Source organism: Passer montanus, unplaced genomic scaffold (genome assembly GCF_014805655.1).
Source record: "Passer montanus isolate IOZ18808 unplaced genomic scaffold, ASM1480565v1 scaffold93, whole genome shotgun sequence".
In the NCBI taxonomy this organism is placed as follows: Eukaryota; Metazoa; Chordata; class Aves; order Passeriformes; family Passeridae; genus Passer; species Passer montanus.
Genome location: NW_024374701.1, coordinates 2,395,056 through 2,413,677, shown reverse-complemented (window position 1 = coordinate 2,413,677; position 18,622 = coordinate 2,395,056). Strand labels below are relative to the sequence as shown.

The 18,622-nt window shown below is 41.5% G+C and overlaps 1 protein-coding gene across 4 annotated transcripts in view; it reads right to left on the bottom strand.

Moving 5' to 3' along the window:
- The window catches only part of MAGI3 (membrane associated guanylate kinase, WW and PDZ domain containing 3), a 54,035-nt gene that overhangs the window by 24,909 nt on the left and 10,504 nt on the right, over positions 1 to 18,622 (bottom strand). For all 4 annotated transcript variants that reach the window (XM_039695808.1, XM_039695809.1, XM_039695811.1 and 1 more), the window contains exons 2-6: positions 6,641 to 6,757; positions 5,095 to 5,214; positions 3,464 to 3,673; positions 1,998 to 2,172; positions 1,126 to 1,205 (exon numbers count right to left, since the gene is read on the bottom strand). In XM_039695808.1, the coding sequence (XP_039551742.1) occupies positions 1,126 to 1,205; positions 1,998 to 2,172; positions 3,464 to 3,673; positions 5,095 to 5,214; positions 6,641 to 6,757 (702 nt within the window). The remainder of the gene's footprint in view (positions 1 to 1,125; positions 1,206 to 1,997; positions 2,173 to 3,463; positions 3,674 to 5,094; positions 5,215 to 6,640; positions 6,758 to 18,622) is intronic.

Genomic DNA, 18,622 nt, shown 5'->3' with positions numbered 1-18,622 from the left:
AAATTACATCCAAAAGGCTCCTTTTCTTATGGCAAATTCAGCGTCTGGTAAGAAAGAGCCAGCAGCTCATGACTGAAGGTAATAAGCAGTTACCACAGAGGTCAGCTTATCAAGTTTATTGTTCTAGTTATCTTGACCATGGAAATTTAAATATTAGAATAATTAATATAGACAGACAGACATTTTAAGGATAAATTTGCCCTGCAATCTTGTTTGAGGCTGCCTAAGTTTGACAATAACAGGAATTTCCCCAGCATATGACAGCATATGACACCAATTACTAATACCAGTATTGTTCCACAGGGTCTGACTAAAGACACAATGGGTCTATTAATTTAACTATTGTTTATTTGGATATCCTGCATCTCTGTTTAAAGAGCTGCATGTATGTTTAACAAGCAGCAGTATGCAGCCAATGCTCCAGCTGGCTTCATTATGGACACACGTCTGTCAGGCTGGGCAATTTTGGAGGATGACAGGTCATTCTGAGCCTGCTTCAGCTTTTGGAACATGTCAGGCATTTGCTGAAGACAGACCTACCTGATACTTTTTTCTAGCAGACTAAATTGCCCAACTGTGTAGCAAATAGTTGCAGAAATTACCTGCCTGGAGGCTACTGACCTGAAAGTCTTGAAGGAATTTATATCAGTCAGATTGTTCCCTTAGCTTCTGCATTCAAATACTATGTCACATGCAATAGTTATCATTAGCAATAGGCATTTTGCCATACCTTCTTTGTTATTCCTATATTTTGTTACTTATGGACCTTCTCCTGCCATATTCCACCTATACAACAGTTTCCAGTGAGATCATCACTCATGTGGAGCTTTCTCCTTAAGAATGACACTTACTGGAACAAAACATCTCACATTCTGCTCAGGAATGCAGATAAACCTTCCATCTGGCCAGATTCCACTACTCCAGGGAAAATACACCACAGACTTTCCCAGTCTTACGTAAATTCCTAATGCCACCAAACAGGGGACACTCAGCACTATGCTGCCAGCTCCAGAGTCACATCTAGCAGGGAGAAGCTTCTACCACAGAAGTAATAGACTGTATCCAGCTGGGATAAACTCATACATTTAGCAGTGACAGGTGATAAATGCATTCTGAACATCTCACCTCCATCTTCACAATCTTCAGGAGCTTTGGCCTTCTTACAGAGTCGGGGATCAAGCCATGTGGTTGTCTTGGTGTTGTGACTGTGGAGCAGAACACATGCCAGTAAGAGAACTCCCTCACACTGAAGAAACTTTCCTTCAAGTATTTACTTTTGTAGAAAACTGTAGGCTTCAGATAATACAACCTTTATTTGTGCCTCAGTCACATAATAAAATGCTAAAAAGAAAAGGCACCAGCACGCTGGAGACTCTCCAGGGCATACAGGAAGTGTTAGAGGCACGGATCCTCCCCCCAGCCCCCAAAAGCTCATATGGGAATAACAGCTGTTTCTACCTGATAGGAAAAAAAATATTTTTAGCCTCCTCATATGCTAAATTCTCAGGAAGGTTTCTGTTTCATTTTTGCCTTAGGATTCATAAATGAGGCAGTTTTACATGTGCACACATGAGCTACTTCCCTATCCTGGGCTTTCATCTGGTCTATTTGTATTTTGAAACATCCATTCCCAGTCAAGGAACAAAAGCAGAGAAGAAAAGCTAAACAGGGTCTCAAATTTCAGAGAAATTTGACACAGAGAAGGTTTCTATGTCACACTTCACTTAGCAATACTCATCCAGCTTTGTATTTGTGAGATACAAAACTTAGAACAAACAAACTGAATTGCAGGTGGAACCATAAAATCTTCCTGCACAATTCCTGGCAATTGTATCGAGCATGCAACATTGAAGACTATGAGTAAGGAATGTAACAGCAGGAAAATAGTAAATTTCATAAAGAAATAGAAGCAGCAAGAGAAGAAGAGAGGTGAAAGAGCAACCTTTTCCAGAATGCAGCCACCAGCACTGCTCTCCTCCAAGGAGCGAGTTACTCACTCGATGAAGTAGATCATGCCAGTGTCCGTGTAGGCCATTTCCCAGTTCTTAGGTAGTGGTTCCAGGGTCTCATCCCTTGACAAATAATTTCTGAAGTCCATGTTGCTGCTTGTCTGGTTGTAGCTGGGAACAGGTTTCATCCAGTCAGGGGAATCTGAATGTTTTTCTTTGTTTTCTGCAGTTGTTCAGGGAAAGTGTTTGTCAGATGCTTATGTTGTTTCTCACAAAGAACCACCCTCTTAATCTGGCTACGAGTGGATGTCAAACACGTCCCTGTATGTGATGTGCATTTTTTCACCTTTTTTTTCAGCTGTGAACTTTGAAAAGCTGACATGAAAAGACTGAACTCTGCTCTTCCCCTGCCAAACAGAATTAACCTTGTATTATGTGTCTGAGCCGACTTTGAAAAATCAACACTGGCAGAAATCCAAGTTGAGTATGCTCTGTTGCCATTTCTACAGAGAGAACAGTGTTTGTAATGCCATAAAGCAATAAAAAAAAATCCCACTAATATTCCTCAAAGAATCAGAAGGAAATGTCGAGAAGACACAAACTGCCAGTAAAATAAACCACACCTTCCTACAAGCCACAACTAGAAAAAAGATCCCAAAAATTCCTGCAGGAATCTTTAAATAGAAGCCTATACCCTTCAGAACCGAGGTTATGCTTGATACCCTCTGTGACACGATGATGTCCGTGACCTTCACCCAACCACCAGCCTGACCACTGGCCCCTCTGTGGTGTTGCCAGCCCTGAAGATTACATGATTAGGTCAGGTCTGGTCAGTGTAACTCTGTGCTAAACAGTCATACACAGGATCAGCTGCAAATGCAATGTGACAGTTCCTCTCCACCACCAATTCTCCCCTCTCCAGATGAGTAACCATGACAAAAGGAAAGTAACAGCAACCAAGCAAAAGGAAAAGGGCATCTTGCCAATCCCAGAAAGGTCCTGGTGGCCACTGCTCCAGCCTCAACACACTTGGTTTTGTTTCTCTCCACAAGCTCCCCCTTAGGTGGTTGCAGGTTGTGTGATAGCTCCCCTATGCAAAATCATCTGAAAATTTTACAGAATGAGCCAATGTTGCTCCTTCAACCAATCACTTCCTTAAAATCTCCTGTGTACAAATACTTTTCCAGAGTAACATTTGCAGGGTATGAATTCTACTCTGTGAAGGATTCTGTTATTTCAAGAGTGGACAGATTTTTCCTTCCAGCTTGTGTAACTGGCCCATTTCCAGCACCACATGTTCTTGACCAAGCAGTGCATTTTATGATGCAACTGCACATCTGGCTGGGAGAACAGCTGGTTCTTTTTAAAAGGTCATCGCAAAATCAAGTAGAAGCACCAGCCTGAACAGAAACTGTCTTCATACTTCACCAAAACTAAGGAAGCATGAATGTTTTTTGTATAGCCCTTATCCATTCATACAATACTCCAGGGAATTTCTCCCCTTGTCAACCAACCTATCCCTCCGCTGCCATTAACTGCTTCCTTTTCCTCCTCTTCCTCCTCTTCAGGGAGAGAACTTTCCATCCTTTGCATTTTGCTGACAGATGTGGTTCTTTTCCTCTGCGATTCAGTATCAAAATCATTGTCAAAAAGAACTTGATCCACTGGATCTGGCTGAAAGGGGCTGGGCTCTGCTGGAGGCTTTGGAGTACCATAAAAATTACCTGAAAATGAGACAGAAATCAGGGTCACTGAAGCACTGATACTGCTGAAGGTTCTAGCAGTGGCTGTTACCAGTTTAGTGCCCACGCAAACGTATTTTGATGAAATTTTTAAGCCTCAAAGAAGACATCAGCACTACCAAAGCCCAATCAACAGTCAAAGCCTATTTATTCATACACTGACTTCTTGCTAATGCAGCACTAGTTGTCAGAAAACAAGAGGTTACCTGAAAACTTTTATCCTGCTATAAGTTTTCTAAAGAAAAAGATGGATTTGGAGCAACAGAAATACTGACGTCAAAAAGCAAATTAATTTTATGGAGACACGAGGTATTTATTTCCATAAAACCAGTTAACAAGTAACTTGCAATTTTCTACTGACAATACACTAGCAAAACAAAGATGTTGATATGGCTTAATATCAACACCTTCATATCAATATGTTGATATTTTTACTTCAGAAAAAGGAACAATTTTTTCCTTCAATATTTTAATCTAAAATACAAAGGAATGATCTGCTGTTTTCTGGAAAAGAATTTCAGCAACTGACCTTTCTCCTGACTGCTCATATGATTTTTATTAGGGAATTGAGCACAAAGCAAGGAAGCTTCCCAGAATTCCTGCTGGGCTAACTTTTGGAGCCTGGATATGGTTTTGACCATGTAAATACATATAGAAGGAAAACCCTTCTGCAAATATCAAGCAAGGGCAAGGCTCAGAGAGAGGAGAGCCAGATACAGTGCAGCTCAGGAATAAAAAAAAAAGAAACTACTAGTTTAGCCTAAATTTGCTTAGGAGATTTCCACAGACTGGACAATATTAACAGATAGTGTGGGATAAGGAAAACAAGAGGCACAGAGCCTTTCACAGGATTGTCTACTTTTGATATATGTTCTTCTTTTTTTCACCATCTTCATTACCATGTTTTTCCTCACCACAATTAACAAAACCAACTTTCATACAGATTTGGACAATCTGGTCTAGTGTTGTTCAGCTTTTCACTGAAAAATGCTTTTGATTCCCTGCTGGGACAGAATTTCTCTTGCGTTGTGTCTCTTGATGCACATCTGAGAGAAGAACATGGCACTGTTCTCTGACATGTACACAAAATTGACTAAATTCTCTTATATTTTTAACAGGCACAGACAAACCTTTTTAGAATGCTGCCCAAAAATGCAGCAGTGAAAATAATCTGGTGGGATTAAGAGTGGTTGAAAGGACAATCTGCAGATTATGAGAAAGCTTTAAAACAAGATCGCTCCTCCTCTTCACAGTAACCTAAAAATAGACTATTGTCTCTCTACTCCTGTCATGACCATCAAGTAAGCAAGAAAACTGGTACCACAAGGAGCTACCCTTGGACTAAGATCCTGGACACAAGTACTGGGTCCTTATTCCCATTCCATTAAACATCACTGACATACCATCATATGTTCCACTTTCTAGTAAGGCTCCACTTTCTTCCAATGCTTTAAACTGCTCAACAGGAATGAAATTATAGTCTACCCCAGGGACCTCCCCATCTCTGGGAGCCCTTGTAGTGCCTGCAAAGACAAAGAAAACACTCTTATAAGACACTTAAGTGCTGTTTGTTACCAAATGCCGCCTGCTGTACAGTTCAGTAAAAACAATGTATTTTCAAATCTTTATACAAAGATGATGTCGCTCCAGTAAGAGTTAAAACAACTGGTGAGCAAGGGAACAATAATGTATAAAAACTGAGCCAGTTTTTATACATTATTGTTCACTTTACACAGGAACAACACTTCTGGTATTGGGGGGAGGAGGAGAGAAGCAGCTAGGTGAGGTGGCAATTAAAAGAGAATTTTTTCTTATGGTCATTGAACCAAAAACAACATTTGTGGCAGCTGACAACACCTGGGCCACGCAATTCCAGTCTGGGATTCTGGGAACAGCTGTGGTATTTTATTTTAACCCAGCTGTAGGAGGCTGCATCTTTCCCTATTTCCACCAGCATCAACTCTCTAATTTTCAATGAGGTCATCATGACTAAGCACATTTGATTTTTGGCCCACCAAATCCATAACTCAGCACAGAATTTATTTTTTAACCTACAATTCAGTAATTCAACCACACTCCAACTCCTGGCTGTAAGTAAACTTCATCAGTAAATTGCTGTGTTAATGCAGAGGTTCTCAAAGTGTTTTGTATATGAAAACAGGCCTCCCATAGTTACAACAGCTTAATTAAAGCTCTCCTGACTGATTCATTACTATTCATTACTGCCTACAACCTAATAGCATTTTAAAAGCATGTATCATTTTTTTCAGGCAGCAGCATGAAAAAGAGCCAGTAAATAAAAGCTAGTAATAGTGAAATGCAGTTTAAGAAAGCCACAAACTGTCAGGTGTGCTCAGAAAGAAGACAGCGGAATTCCTGTAGATACAAAAACGTTAGTGCAATGAATATTTAAACAGCCAACGATGAGCCTCTTTAATCAGTCTTCTCAGGATGAGCAAAAGATCTGCCTGTACATTCTGCCACTGTCACCCCTTCTGCACCCAACCCCTCCTCCCACCCTCCTGGCAACTGCCCTGCTCTGCCAAATGCACTTGACACTCAAGGTCTCAGTTTGCTCTTTGTGAAGAAAAAACCCCAACACATTGACAAAATTCAGGATGTTTTGGCACGGCTTGATCATGCTGAGAAAGATTTATTTCTTGTGGTGGCTGGGATCACTCTAACAACTACTGACAAACTTGTGAAGAGCAACACACAGATATTACTGAAACAATCTGAACTTTGAATTCTCAAGTTTTTGCCGGTTTTCAGTCCATACTGGCTGCACCAATTCATATCAACTTCAGATGCAAAGCTACTGTTGCAAAGCCAGAAGTCTCCACTACAAGGTAAAACTAAATCATATTAAGAGAGAGGGCATTTCAAACTCACAAATTACGTGGGAGTTAGCAGGAACAGATGAAATGAGGCTGATCTTTACATACTTACAAGGGATGGTTCTCAAATAGAGATTGTCTCTGATCACTTGCTGCAGTTTGTGGTCTATCGAGCCCTTCTGGAACTGAAGGCTCAGGTAGTGGCGCAAGTCCTTGTTGATGACTTTTCCTTACCAAAAAAAAAAAAAAAAAGAATAAATTAGAATAATTTGTAAAGTGGGATCTCACAATAAGAATTGTGTTTCACTGCTATGGAAGTTTCAGAGAAAGCATGGAATTGGAAGAGTTGTGTTGTTTTAAATACAACAGCCTTGATGGAAAATACCATTTTGTGCTATCAAATCACAGAATCCCAGAATGGTTTGTGTCAGAAAGGAACCTTAAAGCTCATCTTGTTTCACCCCTTACCATGGGCAGGGACACCTTCGACTATCCCAGGCTGCTTCAAGCCCCATCCAACCTGGCCTTGAATGCTGCCAGAGATGGGGCAGCCACAGCTTCTCTGGGCACCCTGTGCCAGGGCCTCACCACCATCACAGGGAAGAATTTCTTCTGGCACAGTGGTTTTAAGCAGAGGTGACTAACAACCATTCCCCCTCATCTTCCGAACAAGACAGTGACAATATTCTGGAATTGTTTGAAAATCAATATAAAGTATTAAAATACAAAACCTATTACCAAAATTCAAAGTCTCTACAGACAAGAAACTATTTCACTGTATTTTGAAGTAGTTTCCATTCAATTTACACCTTCTCACCAGTCACCTGACTTCAATATTTTGTTACATGGGAGCTTGCATTCTTCAAATAATAAAAAGAAAATATTTCCTTTTTAAAAACATTGTGTAATAGTTGGGTTTTTTTACAATTATTCCTTTGCAATACTTCTGTCAGGTATCATTAGTGAATCTGTCAAATCACTGGAGAACCATGGCCCTCCAGCACACAAATAACTGAGTTCTTGTACTACTGCCTCATCCTTCAGACAGGAGGGTACAAACCAATCTTTTGTACCCTGTCAGCCTTCCAGAAAACACAGTAAATAGGGTTCAGTGACCTTGGTAAATTTAAGTTACGTACTACAGCAGAACACTCAGGGCTTTAGGGAAAAAGCTCAACCTTTGTCTCCAAACCTAGAGCAGGAGATGGGCAGCAGCAGATGGATACTGGTGTAGCACAACAGCAGGGAAAAAGGCTGGAACAGACAACTGCTCCTGTAAAATTACATCACCAACAGGTTATGAAATGCATAAACCTGCCTCAGAAGTATTGCTGATAGGAGCCTTTGAAGCCTGTGAGCTCAAAGTTGCTGAGGAGACCACCTCAAACAGATCACAGACCCCCACAGCAGTCCTCATACAAGGCCCATTCACCTACATCTTCAATCAATTATTGTAGTTACATATATGTCAAATTTGGAAAAAATCCCAAACCATCAAAACCCTCCCACGACTAACCAAGTTTTCCCAACATGTGTCACTTCTGCAAAACTGGCTGCATGTTTTGGTTGTGGCAAGTTTATACTTTCCCTTCCCTTTTAGCCAAGGTGAGGGCATTCCACATCTTGTTCTCAACTCCTGAACATGACCTCAGCAACCACCACTCACCAACAACAAACTGAATTTCAATCCACACCCTCTTCCCTCCAAACAAAACTGGGTCTTGATGAGTATTTCAAAGTGGAACCAAGACTACCTATCAGCCCTTCAGTGAGGTCAGTGATGTCCACAGATTAAGCAAAACACACAAAATCACCTTAAACTCTCAGATAAGGAGAGAATAAGCCCAGCACACCCTCTGAACAAGCAGCAGATCCTGTGCTGAACACAAATCCTGAACTCCAAATGAAGTCAACTTCTCACCTCCTTTAACAGCGTCATTTATTCAAAAATTACTTCCAAACACACAAAAAAAAATTTTGCAGTATTAGGACACCACCTCAGCATTGTCCTTGTGGCTGTCCAGCAGTCACACAAGCAACAGCAATTCCCACTAATGCAGTTCTCCACCCAAACCCTTCCTAGGAAGTCACAGCAACTCCACAGTCCATACCTCAATTCCCTGCTTTACCAGCATGAACTGTTCCTCATAAAACTTTGGATTTGCTTCCTGCAGCATAATGAGCACAACATGTCATGGAATACAGAAACAAATGGGGTAATCTCCAGAAAGAAAAGTATTTTCCATTTGTTAGTACAAATTACTTTATTCTTTGTAGACAAGATAGTTCCTCAACATTAAAAAAAAATTTTTGCTGCTAAAATGGTCCATTCATTTCCTTGTCAAAGCCAGATATGCACTTCAGCAATCGCAGCATATTTCACTTAGGCAGATCAATACACTTGCATTTTGCTGAGGCAGATAGATCTGTTCATCAGCTACTTTCAGAGTACTGCACATTGGAAAAATCAGACAATATGTGAGAATCTGTTCTGGGTGTAGAATTACAGACTTTATTTACTCACTGATCTTTCCCTCTTCATGTTTAAAATTTTAAAAGCTTATAAACCCTTTTCAATAAATATCAACTCAGTTTAAAGACAAAATAAAGGCAAGGCTGCTACTAAGGATACACCAATATTGAGGGGTTAATTTTAATATTAAAAGCTTAGAGACTACACTATACTGTGAGACCAAGATGACTAAATTGAAGACTGACAGGATTGCCTAGGGAAAACAGAGAAAAGTCAAACAAAATAGTGGGCAGAGGAAAAAGTTACAGAAATTCACATAGAGAATGGTGTGCATTAGAAAGCAAAAAATAAAGTAATAGTAAGGATGCTTTAGGCAACCTCTGGCAAAAGTCAGATTATTTTCCTGCCAGGAGCTGAACATGCTTCTTTTACATTGCTTCACGCAGGCTTTTAAGAAAACCTCATGTACCAGCCTCTCCAAAATGACCTGATAAATGATGGGTTGGTGTTTGCTGTGCTGCTGAGCCACTTCTAAAGGATAACACGGGCAACAAAGGGACCAGTCGAGAGGAATTATATACTTTATACCACTCAGGTTCTGCCAGATGAACAGGCACAAGCCTCTTGTTTTCAGTTTTAATTTAAATTAACCAAAATAACCTGTTTAGATGAGGATATGCACACTGGAGTTGGGGGAGGAGAATTAAGTGACTGCAGGAAAAAAAAAAGGCTCAAGTGCCACTGCAATAATACAGAGCATTGTGAGTTAGGGAGACAAATTAAGGGGAGAAAGGGGGTTGGGGCTATGGCTGGTTTCTGGGTCCCAGTGCACGTAGCCAGGGCATGTCCAGCCTCTCATCCACCAAAAAACAGCCCCCACAGGTCGAGGACCGGGCAGGGAGGAGCTCTCCCGGCCCAGCCCGCAGTGATCTGCTGCCATCTCCTGCTGATCCCCTTAATTCCACCCCCCAAGTCTCCTCACTCCCCTCCCCAGGGGAGTTTGAACAGCACAGGGTGAAAATTGCAGATATTACATACTGCAATGCAATTTTGTTTTCTTAGAACATAGCAGAGGAGAAATGTAACCAGAGTATCACCACATACATTCAGAATTCCACACTGTGAACAGAATCCCAGAATATCCAACAGCTCCGCTTAGCTCTATGATAGGTTACATAAGCTGTGGCAGCCATAGGCCACCGACTATGAAAACTCCAGTGAAACACATGTTAAGAGCTATAAAGCAGCTCCATGGCTTCACTCACAGTCTAACTAAAACAGGAATTCTCAAGGCTCATCAAGTAGAAAACAGTTACTGTTTAATTAAACTGGGCTGTCAATACACCCACTGAGATTAAGCAATTTTTGGTGTGACTGAGCAAAAGAAATGTTCAGCTCCACAAACCAGGGATGCAGTGTTAGGAAAACCAAGCTAGAATTAGCGTGTAATACATTAGCTTTATTATATTCCCCAGGAACTATTAACATACGATGATTTCATATAAGTTCCACATCTGAACACATGCATTCAATGAGGACAATGAATGATTTCCAAGCATGCAAGAGAATCACTGTATGAAATATGGAGAGGCTGGAAAGATCCAGTGGTGACACAGCTGTCAGTACCTGCCATCCTTCACCTGCAAGTGACACTGTGACCTGGCAAATACACACCTACACTCTCAGCACAAGGAGAAGGTGGGAGGTTCAAATTATTACAACTAACACAGAAAAGAGACTAGATCATTTTGAGAATGTCCAACCCAGTCAGCAGGTGCTTCCTCATTTTGTGGGTTAGAAGCATAGATAGATTCCTGTGCAGAAGCATGCTTTTTCTTCAGGAAAGGGGGCCCACAGCCCTGGGATTTTTGAGGAGAAAGGCTGAGACTAGCAGCAATGCCTGGCAGCTTGTGTCCCAAGCCACCAAGGGCTCCATGGCATGCTCACACTGAACACCTCCCAGTCTTCCTCCCAGGTAATGAAGGTAGGAATCCAAGTTGGGACTCGGCCTGTGGAAAAGAGGAGTTCCCTAAGAAAATCCAGGCCACTTTGGGAGGTGAGGTGACAACCATGCCTGGACCAGTGACCCATGTGGGAAAAGAGATCCTGGCCCCTTTATGGACTCAGGGTAATTTCTGCTCATTACAGTATTAATAAATCATTTACCAGACTGCTCAATATACTGACAGGGTGTTTACAATACTAGTGAAAGAAATGAAAACCTGTTTATCAAGATTAAGGAAATAAGGTTATACCACAAAGTCCATTACAGAATGTACAACCCAGTTGACTTCGGGGATTTTCTTACTTTTGTCAGTAAGAAAATCGACTCCAGAACCACCAATAACTATGAATTTTGACTTTTTAGGCCTCCGGATTTAGATCACTCATTACGAAAAACTAAGAGGTATTCAACACTGGCCTTGACAGAATAATGCCTACACATCCTCAGTTGAGGCGGTGACCAATTCAGAGAGACAAAGTTTCTCATTCCACATTCTTGAATATTCCAGCATTCTGTGCTGTTTCCTTGAAATCTTACAGGGTTGTAAAGATTCTCCCAATAATCCTAGCCACTCTAAGTAAACCAGTGGAAAACTAATATGATTGTGTTTGCTCATGAAATTCTATCATTAAAGCATTTCAAGTTCTGAAGATAACTAAAGTATCCTTTGAAAGGCATGTCACCAAAACGTATTTGAGAAACAAAAAGGAGTGGCAAGTCATGCACTGTTTATTTCAAAATACACCTGGAGCTGAGAGGGACATGTGAAATGTAAACAGTGGGAGCTTGGATGCAATCCTCCTGGATTTTAGTTCCATCTGTATAGAAAAAGTCAACCGTAACAGAAGGCTCTAGAGCATGAGTATCTATGGGTGGGTTCCTGATCTGCCATGAAAAAAAATCTAGCTAGAGCTGTCAGTGCCATTTGGGCGGTGTATGAAAATAGCACTTGGTATCCAGTTAACACTTGCCATTGTTCACAGATGTACCAGAACCACTGAAGCTTGGAAGTGAAGAATAAGCCTGAAGTGCAGGACAAGGGCAAATGGCTTCCCACCGCCAGAGGGAAGGAATTCCTCCCCATGAGGGTGCTGAGGCCTTAAGCACAGGTTCTCCAGAGAAGCTGTGGCTGCCCTGTCACTGAAAGTGTTCAAGGTCAGGTTAGACTGGGCGTGGAGCAACCCTGTCTAGTGGAAGGTGTCCCTGCCTATGTAATGAGACGATCCTTAAGGTCCCTTTCAACCTGAACCATTCTGGGATTCTGTGATCCAGCACTGCAAAACCAAGAGGTTCTTAACCTTTTGCCACCTACCGTGAGCTCATTTCCCTGCCTGCCCCAGTGTATCCATGGGCAGGGTGGGGGGACACTCTCCTGCACCCACAGAGGGCAGCTCTGGTCAAAGCACAAGCAGCAACAAACAGCTTTTCTTTAAAATCACCTAAACACACAAGCACTCAGCTCACATGTCAGAACACATTCTAAGCAGGGAGAGCACCAGCAGAGCTCCGGGCAGATGCCTGCCCCTTCCCTTCCATCTGCTCCTGGGACACAGCCATATCTCTGCAGGGCATCCCCAGCCAGCACATGGCCGGGTGTGGTCATTCACCACTTCAGAACTAAGGAAAAAGTAGGAAATTGAGACCAGCAGCATTTGGAAATCCCTATGTAGGGCAGCAATACTACTCAGTTACACATCTCTAGCACGGACCTCTACTTTTCTTCTCTGTATCTTGTTACATCTGTAACATTCTCAGCCTGTGCATGATTTTCACAGAAAGGCAGGATTTTAAGTTGGTTTTATGCCCTGCACTGGCAGCAAAAAATCTTGCACAGCCTAATGAATTGCCTACAACCTTAAGGATTTTTTAAATGAAAATGATTTTTAGTAAAGTAGTTCCAACTTTCAGACTCCAGCTTCACACACACTAGCATTAGATATTATTACAGTAATACATCACACACACACAAAAATCCATTAACCATGGGAATACAGTCAGGAGAAATACCAGTGACCAGGGTTTACTCTGATAATGCCAAGTATTTTAATAGTCTATTATTAAATAGGAGAACAGCAAGGCTCAAAGGTCTGTGCAGCTGTTTCTGATACAAGATCAGACACTGAAGGATATACACAGAACTCAAGTAATTTAAAGTAATGAACGGGTTTCAAATAAAATGCAAACATAACTATTTCCTTCAACTTAACAGTAGGGAAGAAAAATGCAAAAGAACTTTACAAAGGGGAAGTTTGACCTTTTTTATTATATACGGAGACTTTCTTCCCTTTAATTTGATATTTTCTTAAGAAGTGAAAAAACACTGAACAGATTAACAATGTTTTGCCTATTTATAAAGATTTACTGTATTTTCAAAAATGGGGTAAACTGGCCCATGATTTCCATTTCAAGTCAGATGCATTGACAGTGATGGTAAAGAACAAGAATCCAGATAAACTGCACCCTGTGAGCCTCTGCCACTGTCAGATTTGAGACAGAGAAAAGGATTTACAGGGATGCATGGAAAAATCACTGAGCCTGGGAGCTTGAGACCACTCACAAAAACCAAATGTGATTCGCAAGATCTAATTATGACTCTCGAAGTGACAAAGGGACATAAAGCACAAGAGAAAACAGGCTTTTGACACCACAACAGCAGATTAATCAAATACACTGACCAGAACATAACATGGAATTGTCAAGGTTGGAAAAGAACTCTAACGTCATCAAGTCCAACCATCAACCAGCACCCACTATGTTCACCACTAAACCATGCCCTCAAGTGCCACATCGACATGATGTTTCCTAGAAGGCTTTCAGGGATAGTGACTCCACCACTTCCCTGGGCAGCCTGTTCCAAAGCTTTACAACCCTTCCCATAAAAAATAATGTCCCAACACCTAATATAAACCCTGCCCCCAGTGTAATGCGAGGCCATTTCCTGATCATGATCTACTCAAACCACCATGCAAGTGATGGAGCTGGTACGGCAACACATCAATGGGTTCAAACATGTTAAAAAGATGTTACAACACTCTAAAAGATCAAAACAACAATCAGAACTTGTAATACAAAGACACATAAAAAAATTAAAACACAAAATTGTTTTAACAATAGCACTTTAGTAAAACTTCTTAATTATGCACTCAAGGCCTTGCTAAGTTTTAATCACTGTGCAGCTCAATACACTACAGAGGCTATTTTGGGTAAGTAGTATCTGTCACTGCTACACTTGTACTGTGAAGTCGAATACAGAGGCTTACAACCATGAAATGAGTCGTCTGTAGCTGTCACAGGTTACAGTAACACATAAATCATTTAGTCTACTCTTAATTGAAAAGTGGAGTACCAAAACAAAGACAAGTAACCTGAACAATGGAGATGATTTTCCTAGGGTTAACTATGGCTTGTTTTTCACAAATAAACTTCTATTCATTCCCTTAAATTTACAGTGTGAGATTTTAATTTATTCACACTAGAGAAAATGCTTTACTGAGACAGCAAACAAACCCATTTGGTCTGGAAAGCACAATTAACATATCCAACTGAACAAAATGTTACTTGAGTCCCCAGACTATTCTAATATTAATGCTTCCCTTCGGAAATCTCCAGCTTACGTGCAAATTCAATTTAATATTATTCCATGTCATACCACAACAAGGGACTGCACACAGGGCACCTGTGCAGGTTAACCTGTCATAGTGTTTGGCAGAAACTGCTAATCCTTCTGTCTGTCCAGAGAGTGCATCACGTTTCAGCAGTGACGTATGTCTAACATACCGCATCTCATTGCTTAAGCAGCGTGCAGCTCTACAGAATAACACGCTTCAATCACATCCCCAAAGAAAAATGTCCTTGCAGCTGCTCCCTGTTACACAAGCCATTTAATCTACTTGAGAGTTGGCACTGCTTTCCCAACAGAAGGGTACGTGTTCACATGCCAAGACCTTTTTTGAGTGTTCGGATCAGAACAGAATTTATGCAAATCACAGACAGGTTTATTTTTAGTCTGCTTTCAATAGGAAGCAAGATATGCAATTACACTCTGCATAATTTCTAGGCCCACTAACCTATTTCAGTACTGAGTTTGGCAGGCCAGGAGTCTGACAAAGATACTCTGTTGACAAAGATGCTGCATGCCTGTTCTCCTTTGAGCAGACAAACCTGTGGGGTGACCATCCACCATGGAAAACAGAAAATGTTCCCAGCAGAGGTGTCCTCTAGCTGTGTCAGTGAGCAACAGCATGTGGACCGTTGTAGCTGGACCTATAAACTAATTCACACAACAGCAAATTGGGTTTTTAAATACCAGCCCCATCCTGAACATCGCTGCTTTGCACTGCCTACAAGTGTAACCCTTTTGTAATACATCATTCCCATACAAGAATGTCACCCAAGGGCATTTTAGTGGCTTCTCAATGCCACTTTCCCATGAGACGCCCCCAAGGTCCCACCACCACAGAGGCCCCCTGAGCACAAGGGTAAAGGAGCAATTCCTGCTCCGACAAACATGAGTCATTATGCAACCTTTATGAAGGAATTAGATCTTCCTGCAACCAGCTTTTCAAGGAGCCTGGGAAAACCCAGCACTGCTGCAGGGTGGGCTGCAGCATTCCCAAGGGACAGCTGATGCTTCAGGCTGCAGATTGCACTGCTGTGACTCACCACACTCTGAAGGACTCACAGGAACCCGAAATCACCAAGATATTTGTGCCAGGGCAGCACTCCTCTGATCAAACCCACAGAAGTGCTGTGTTACAGCACTATTGATTAGGGACGTTTCACAATTTGGAAAACAATCCCCCCCACAGAGCTCACTGCACAACACAGGCAGTCAGTGAAATCACTGGAACTCCAGATGTGCATCAGCCATGACTAATGTCAGTGCTTGACTCACACAGTTCACATGGCAATTCTACCCCAGGGGATGCTTTACTCAGTCTAATGCAACACCCAAGAGCCAGGGGCACACCAGTGTGCAGCACAGCATCCCACAAAGAGCAGAGACATTGATCCACATTGACCTGTCACACCTATGAATCCCTCTGGTGTCACTGCATGAACTCCATTTCTATTATAACCCAATTTTGCAGGGAAGCGTCTGTTTACAATCTTTATCACAGGCTGTTGTTTAAGTAATCAAGTAAGAGAAAACCATTTCCATACGTGCTCAGTTAATCATCACATAATATAAAAAATGAAAGGAATTTCTCTTTCTGTTTGCACAAGATATTCTATTATTTCATCACTATTCATTTAATAAGACTTATTTTAGTTATGGAACCCAGGATTTTCAATTAACTGTGAAAGAGTGCTCTCTCCAAGGAGTACACATGAGGAGCTGGATGCCAGCAACAGAGGAACTGCTCAGCCTCTGAGATCCAGCTGCTTTCTAGTGAAATACAAGCACGCTGGACTTGCCCAGGCAGTGCTGGCACACCCCACCACAGCCCTTCCCTGCAGAAACCCAGGTCACAGCAACCAGCCTGGCAAAAATACACCAGAGGTGCTGACTCCAATGCATGTCTGGGAGTGGTGCAGGATCCTACTGACAGCCACAGCTGCCAGAGGCACTCACCTCACTATTTGGCACAGTCATTGGAATTTCTAACAAACCCAGCCAGCTGAGGCTGACAGACTTCTCCTCATTACTGATGCAGCACTTAAGTTGAAAATCCACGCGCTTCCCCATCATCAGTTTGCAGGAAAACATGTCTAAAACCAGTTCTAAAATCAGCTCGGCTGACCTTGGTGTAACTTACCACAATACAGTCAGCTCTTCAGGAACACAGGTGGTTGAACTGATGCTGCCAATGTTTAATGTTCAGAAATTTCTTCTTTTTTTCCCTAAATTAATATTATTATTTCCGCATGCTGTATTTACTGTTTTATGTATGCCTCTGCCTGCCAAGGAATTGTTAACTAATCACAATGATATTCATTTTGCTAGCACACAGCTGGGAACTTGGTTTTGCAACATCTGTTTCTCAGCATTTCTTCTTCTTATCTATCTGTAGTTAGCAACAGAAGTGTCTCAATGGAGGATGACAGCATGTGGAAAAAGAAGCTGGTAACCAACAGCTATTAAAACATAAACCTTCACAGAATCACAGAATATCCTGAGCTGGAAGGTACCAACAAGGATCATGAAGTCCAACTCCTGGCCATGCATACAACCACCCCAATGTAACAGCAATATGGTGATCTTCTTTCAAGAGATACTTTTGCAATAAAGTGTTCAGAACACCTGCGTTCAAGAGATTGGCAGATTAAAAATGGGCAAATAACCTATTCATTAAAAGGATAAATTTGATTTTCATAATCAGAATTTACTGAACATTAAAAGAAAACTTGCTCTTTCAGTGGTCAATTGTATAACGAATCCAGCTCTAGCTGGCATGTGTCAGTATTTCCTCACCTATGGAGAGGTCATTCCACACAGGGAACACCACAGCTGTATTTCCAATTATTTTTAACTTCAGAGCAAACTTCTTTCTCTACTCTATACAATAAACGAGAACTACTCAAAGCAAGAAAAATATCATGGGCAACAAATCCACAGTAACTTCATTTTCACTCTATGATTTCCAGCATAAGCCATGTACAAACATACTTCAAAAACCTAAACCATCTGATTTTAGAAAATCCTGCAGGGCCATGGCTGTAGTGAGGGTACAAATGGTACAATCACTCATGGCCATCTTCAAAGATACCTACTAGACCTTCTCCAAGTACAATAAATGACAAAATAAACATTTCAGCAGTGAACAAGAATCAAAGTCTAGAGAACAGGGCAGCAAACAACTGCTCCCCAGCAGATGTCTGTGACAACTGTCTGGCTGATACGCCATTAAATTAAGTGACTAACTTGCACCAGTTGCGCTGCTTCAATTAAGACTGCCCAGAGAACTGCTGCAGTCACCATCCCTGGAGGTGTTTAAAAAACATTTTTTAAATGAGGACATGGTTTTGCGGTGCTGGTTGATGGCTGGACTTGGTGACCTTAAAGGTCTTTTCCAACCTTAACAATTCCACAATTCTGTAACTTAATGTTTGTGTAACCACGTTTGGCACAAGGTGATTGCTGTAAGCAAAATAATAATGTTGTTTAGGTCATGAGGCAGAAAGAGTCCTCAGTTACAAGAACAGAAGTTCCAATGCATTCAGACTGCAGTGCATTCCACTAGGGAAACTTGCCAACCAACATCTGTATGGAGCTGTCTCCAAAGGCTGGAGTCATTTATATTTGCTTAAAGAGCTCCCTAAATTAAAGACTGACACAGAAATGGAATCCTCGAAAGAAAGCACTTCAAATAAAGAGACAGCTTTGAAAGCACATCCAAATCCAATTTCTGTTCACAATTCGCAATCAACCAGAGGCAGCTATGGCTGTGCACCCCAACAGGAACACCCAAACTAACAGCACAGAGTTTGTTCCTGTATTTATTGCATCATTCCTTTCCTATCATTCTTGTGTGACTGTATAAGTTCTGCAGTAATCTCTCTGAAATGCTACATGATCATTAGAGCACAGAGCTTGTTACCCACATAGACTTTTTAAAGCACTCCCTTTTCTCCTCACTTGCAGGACACACACAAACCTGAGGGTAAGAGTTTTA